General features: G+C 48.9%; 1 protein-coding gene across 1 annotated transcript; it reads left to right on the forward strand.

The window, feature by feature from the left end:
• Nucleotides 1–4,437: 4,437 nt before the first annotated feature.
• Nucleotides 4,438–5,681, forward strand: neff2 (neuronal intermediate filament family member 2). The gene has a single exon (XM_070440347.1). The coding sequence runs from the start codon at nt 4,605–4,607 to the stop codon at nt 5,679–5,681; it is 1,077 nt and encodes a 358-aa protein (XP_070296448.1). The 5' UTR covers nt 4,438–4,604.
• The last annotated feature ends 711 nt before the right edge of the window (nt 5,682–6,392 follow it).

Consider the following 6,392-nt stretch of genomic DNA (forward strand, 5'->3'; position numbering starts at 1 on the left):
TTTACTGGTGGGTTAGGACTAAAGCAGGTTAGGCGTTATGGTGGGTTTAGACTAAGCAGGTTTTAGGGTTACTTGGTGGGTTAGACAAGCAGTTAGGCGTTACTGTGGGTTAGACTAAGCAGGTTTAGGTTTACTGGTGGGTCCTTAGACTAAGCAGGTTTAGGTTACTGTGGGTTAGACTAAGCACGGTTAGGGTTACTGGTGGGTTTTAGGCTAAGCAGGTTAGGTGTTACTGGTGGTTAGGACCGAAGCAGGTTGGGTTACTGGTGGGTTAGACCTAAAGCAGGTTAGGTTACTGGTGGGTTAGACTAAGCACGGTTAGGGTTACTGGTGGGTTAGACTAAGCAGGTTAGGGTTACTGGTGGTGGTTGAGGATTACCTCTAGTGGTGCGGGGCTGTGCTTTGGGCAAAGTGGGTTGGGGTTATATCCTTCCTATTTGGCCCTGCTCCGGGGGTTTCTTCGGATGGGGCCACAGTGTCTCCTGACCGCTTCCTGTCTCCAGCCTCATATTTATGCTGCAGTAGGTGGTGTGTGTCGGGGGGCTAGTGGTCAGTTGGTTACCTGGGAGTACTTCTCCTGTCTTTATCAACAGTGTCCTGTGTAATTTTAAGTATGCTCTCTCTAATTCTCTCGTTCTCTCTTTCTCTCGGGAGACAACCTGAGCCCTAGGACCATACGTCAGGACTACGGGCTCATGATGACACCTTTGCTGTCCCCAGTCCGCCTGCCCTGGCCTTGCTGCTATTCCAGTTCAAAACTGTTCTGCCTGTGGTTACGAACCCCTACCTGTCCAGGACCTCTGCTGTTTTCATACTCTTAATGTCGGCTATGAAAAGCCAACTGAGATTTATTCCTGATTATTATTGTGACACATTGCTTGTCATTTATGAACATTTTGAAAATCTTGGCTCTCTCTAACTTTTCATCCTTCTCTCTTTCTTTCTCTCGGAGGGACCTGAGCCCTAGGAACCATACGTCGGGGACTTACGGCCGCTGCTTGACTCCTTGCTGTCCCCAGTCCCGCCTGGCCTTGTGCTATTCCAGTTTCAACTGTTCTGGCCTGCGGTTAGGGAACCCCTACCTGTCCCAGACCTGCTGTTTTCAACTCTTAATGATCGGCTATGAACAGCCAACTGAGATTTATCCCTGATTATTATTTGACCTCATAATATGACTTTGTCAATCTTATGGAAATTTTGAAAATCTTGGCTCTCTCTAATTTTCTCCTTCTCTCTTTTCTTTCTCCTCGGCAGGACCATGGGCCCTTAGGACCATGCGTCGGGACTGCCGCCCGTTGGTGACTCCTTGCTGTCCCCAGTCCGCCTGGCTGCTGCTATTCCAGTTCAGCTGTTCTGCCTGCGGATTATGAACCGCTACCTGTCCCCAACCTTTGTTCGTTTTCAACTCTTGATGGATCGGCTAATGAAAGCCAACTGGAAAAACTCTTATTCCACTGATTATTTATCCTTGACCATTGCTTGTCACTTAGCGGAACATTCTGTTGAACATCTTGGCATAGTCTCTGTATATAAAAATCTCCCACCCCGGCACAGCCAGAAAGAGGACTGGCCACCCCTCATAGCCCTTGGTTCCTCTCTAGGTTCTTCTAGGTTTGGGCCTTCTAGGGCTAGTTTTCGCCTAGCCACCGTGCTTCTTACACCTGCATTACTAGCTGTTTGGGGTTTTAGGCTGGGCTGTCTGTACAGCACTTCGAGAATTAGCTGATGTACGAAGGGCTATATAAAATAAAATTGATTGCATTGATTGATTGACTGGTGGGTTAGACTAAGCAGGTTAGGGTTACTGGTGGGTTAGACTAAGCAGGTTAGGGTTACTGGTGGGTTAGAACTAAGCAGGTTAGGGGTTACTGGTGGGGTTAGAGCAAGCAGGTTAGGGTTACTGGTGGGTTAGACTAAGCAGGTAGGTACTGGGGTTAGACTAAGCGTTAGGTTACTGGTTGGGTTTAGACTAAGCAGGTTACGGTACTGGTGGGTTTAGACTAAGCAGGTTAGTTTACTGGTGGGTTAGATAAGCAGGTTAGGGTTACTGGTGGGTTAGAACTTAAGCAGCGTTAGGGTTACTGGTGGGTTAGGACCTAAGCAGGTTAGGAGTTACTGCGGGTTAGACTAAGCCAGGTTAGGGTTACTGGTGGGGTTAGACTAAGCAGGTTAGGGTTACTGGCTGGGTTAGGACTAGCAGGTTAGGGTTACTGGTGGGTTAGACTAAGCAGGTTAGGATTACTGGTGGCGTTAGACTAAGCAGGTTAGGGTTTACTGGTGGGTTAGACTAAGCAGGTTAGGGTTACTGGTTGGTAGTACTAAGCAGGTTAGGTTACTTGGTGGGTTAGATAAGCAGGTTAGGGTTACTGGTTGGTTAGACTAAGCAGGTTAGGGTCTACGTGGTGGGTTAGACAATAGCAGGTTAGGGTTACTGGTGGGTTAGACTAAGCAGGTTAGGTTTTATATTTCGGTAGGGTTAAAGTAAACTGTTTAGTTTTTTTAGGCTGCATAGGCCTAATTCCTATGTGGCCCTTTCAATGTCTATAAAATGGTGTTTTACATGCAGTACTTTTAAAAAGTCGCCTGGTTGGCGACATAGGATCATAACTAAAATGAAGATGGGTTCTGAGTATTAAAAAGCAGCAGGCCAGGCCAAGCACAATGCCAAGCCTCGGCTGGAGTGGCTGGGTGGCAACCCTGCATGCCCCGCCCTCACACAATTACTGTTGTTGTTTACGCAATCCAAGAATTGTCCGTTATGAAATCTCAATCTGGGTCAGAGTGGGGATCATTTTAAAAGCTTGTTCTATTGCCAACATGACTAGCTAAGTTTCTAAAATTACGGCTTTTACCAGTGTTAGGCTTTCACAAGGCCATTCAGAGAAAACCAAATCTTGATTTTGGTGAGTATAGAAAGGAGGCCTGAGTGCATTCAGGGTGTGTGTTGCGGGATACGTTTCTTCACAATAAAAACAAACGGGCTCATTCTGTTCAGAACACCCAGGCTGATGCCATGTCATCTTCAAATCAATTCAAAATTATTTTATAAAGCCCTTCGTACATCAGCTGATATCTCAAAGTGCGTACAGAAACCCAGCCTAAAAACCCCAAACAGCAAGCAATGCAGGTGTAGAAGCACAGGTGGCTTGAAAAAACTTCCCTAGAAAGGCCATAACCTAGGAAGAAACCTAGAGAGGAACCAGGCTATGAGGGGTGGCCAGTCCTCTTCTGGCTGTGCCGGGTGGAGATTATAACAAGAACTATGGCCAAAGATGTTCAAATGTTCATAGATGACAGCAGCACAGCAGGTCAAATCATTGACGCAGTGATCTTCAGGTCGGAAAGTCAAGCAGTCATCCATTACGCTGCATATTGGCTTTGCTTCAATAGCTGTTATTCTCAGACTACTTTTAAATTATATTTCAACATTTTTAGGTATTGATCACACTGTGTATATATTCATTTGTTGTATTACTTTTGGGCACAAGCATGAGTGAGCATAATACAGTATGTGAACAATAACATTTAATTTGATAATTAGCGCTTATTTTTTATACTGGACTGATGGCCAGTCAATCAATCAATCAATCAAAGAAATTTATTTTATATAGCCCTTCTTACATCAGCTAATATCTCGAAGTGCTGTAACAGAAACCCCAGCCTAAAACCCCAAACAGCAAGCAATTGCAGGTGTAGAAGCACGGTGGCTAGGAAAAAACTCCCTAAAAAGGCCAAAACCTAGGAAGTAAACCTGTAGAGAGGAACCAGGCTATGAGGAGTGGCGCAGTCCTCTTCTGGCTGTGGTGCCGGGTGGAGATTTGCGGATAACAGAACTGATTGCCAAATGTCAAAATGTTTCATAAGTGACAAGCATGGTCAAATAAATAATCATGAATTAATTTTCAGTTGGGCCTTTTCATAGGCGGATCATTAGAGTTTTGAAAACCAGCAGGTCTGGGACAGATGGGCGTCCATAACCAGTCTGAGGGAGGCAGCATCGGTGGAGCGCTGCCTTCTCATCTGTTCTGGGGGGGGGGCACACGGTGCAGGGCTGCCTCTCACCGCTGGGGGGAGCAGCGTTCAGGCTGCCTCTCATCTGTTCTGGGGGGAGGGGCAGTGGTGAGGTTAGCCTCTCATCTGTCTGGGGGGGGGAGTGTCGTCTTTGGAAATCATTTTCAAATCAACGCTTATCAGAACTTGTTAAATTCAAACATGCGCTTTATACAAACTGTACTACCCAACTCGGCATTCCCGCGGAGAACCACAACCCCCCGGAACACCACCCCGCGTTCCAACATTTATACATAATAGCATATGGGTCCACCCCATATGCAAATAGCATACTGCCCCTAAATTCTTCCTGCCATCATTATCTTTTAGTTCAGGCTTCCTGCTTGTTCACGCCCCTACTACGGCTGGCTGTATATAAACCAGGGCTCTGCAGCGTCGCTGAGCTGGTGCAGTGCAAGACACTCGCTCATCCTCACCGATGGTCTGCAGAACAAGGGGGACTTAAAAAAAAAATTAACATCTGAAACAAAAAAAACATCCTACATTAACAAAAAAAATCTCAAAAAAAAAAACAAAACTACTAAAAATCCATCATGAGCTACGATCCTTATATCTCCTACCGCCACACTTGGGACAGCTACCGAGGCTCTTCTCGACCTTCCACCACCAAATCCTTAATGTACTCCTCTCTCTACTCCTCCTCTTCCTCCCGAGCCCTGGGCCTGGCAGCTGGGAAGCAGCGGACCCTGCGTCCACCGGCCTCTTCCTCACTGCCGGATGCGTCTGCACGGATGGACCTGGCCCAGGCCTCCAGCCTTAACACAGAGCTACTGGGGCTCCGCAGCCAGGAAAAGGAGCAGCTGGTGGGCCTCAACGACCGCTTCGCCACCTACATCGACAAGGTGAGGCGCCTGGAGCAGCAGAACCGGGCCCTTCTGGCAGAGCTGGYGGCTCTCAGGAGGAGGCAGAGGGACCCGTCCCGTCTTCAGGGGCTCTACGAGGGTGAAGCCCGGAGCCTCAGGGCTGCAATCGACCAGAAGACAGGAGATAAGATGCGCATGGAGGCAGAGAGGGACTACCTGAGGGACYTGTACGGGCAGCTGAAGGAGCGCTATGAGGAGGAGGCGCAGTGCCGTGCGGATGCGGAGGAGGCCCTGCAGAGGGCCCGGGAAGAAGTGGGGCGGGCCATGCTGTCTAACTGCGATGCGGAGGCCAGCGTTGTCTCCCTGGCCGAGGAGATGAGCTTCCTGAAGAAGGTGTTTGTGGAGGAGCAGGCGGAGCTGCAGGCCCAAGTAGTGGCGGCTAACGTGTGTGTTGACATGGAGGTGAGCAGGCCAGACCTGTCTGCGGCACTCAAGGAGATCCGGGCGCAATACGAGCGGCTGGCCAATAAGAACATGCAGGCGGCCGAGGACTGGTACCGGGGGAAGTTTGAGTCAGTGGCGGAGATGGCATCGAAGAACAACGAGGCGGTGCGCTCCATCCGGGAGGAGACCATGGAATACCGCCGGCTGCTCCAATCACGCTCCTCTGAGATCGACGCCCTGCGGAACGTTATCGAGTCGCTGAACAAACAGCTGGAAGAGCTGGAGGAGCACCAAGGGAAAGAGGTCACGAAGTACCAGGTACAGAACCACTCAATCAATCAGAACCAGGGGGACGAGGTATAGAACCAAGAAGGAAGAGGTATAGAACCAGAGGAAGAGGTATAGAACCAGGGGAAGAGGTATAGAACCAGGGGGAAGAGGTATACGAACCAAGAGGAAGAGGTATAGAACCAGGGGGAAGAGGTATAAGAACCAGGGGAAGAGGTATAGAACCAGGGGAAGAGGTATAGAACCAGGGGGAAGAGGTATAGACAAGAGGAAGAGGTATAGAACCAGGGGGAAGAGGTATAGAACCAAGGGAAGAGGTATAGAACCAGGGGGAAGAGGTATAGAACCAAGGGGGAAGAGGTATAGAACCAAGGGGAAGAGGTATAGAACCAGGGGGAAGAGGTTGAACGACAGGGGGAAGAGGTATAGAACCAGGGGGAAGAGGTATAGAACAAGAGGAAGAGGTATAGAACCAGGGGGAAGAGGTATAGAACAAGAGAAAGAGGTATAGAACCAAGGGGAAGAGGTATAGAACCAGGGGGAAGAGGTATAGAACACAGGGGAAGAGGTATAGAACCAGGGGGAAGAGGTATAGAACCAAGGGGAAGAGGTATAGAACCAGGGGGAAGAGGTTAGAGACCAAGGGGGAAGAGGTATAGAACCAGGGGAAGAGGTATAGAACCAAGAGGAAGAGGTATAGAACCAGGGGAAGAGGTATAAGAACCAGGGGGAAGAGGTATAGAACAGGGGGAAGAGGTATAGAACCAGGGGAAGAGGTATAGAACC

This window comes from Salvelinus sp. IW2-2015, unplaced genomic scaffold (assembly GCF_002910315.2).
Source record: "Salvelinus sp. IW2-2015 unplaced genomic scaffold, ASM291031v2 Un_scaffold2445, whole genome shotgun sequence".
Classification (NCBI taxonomy): domain Eukaryota; kingdom Metazoa; phylum Chordata; class Actinopteri; order Salmoniformes; family Salmonidae; genus Salvelinus; species Salvelinus sp. IW2-2015.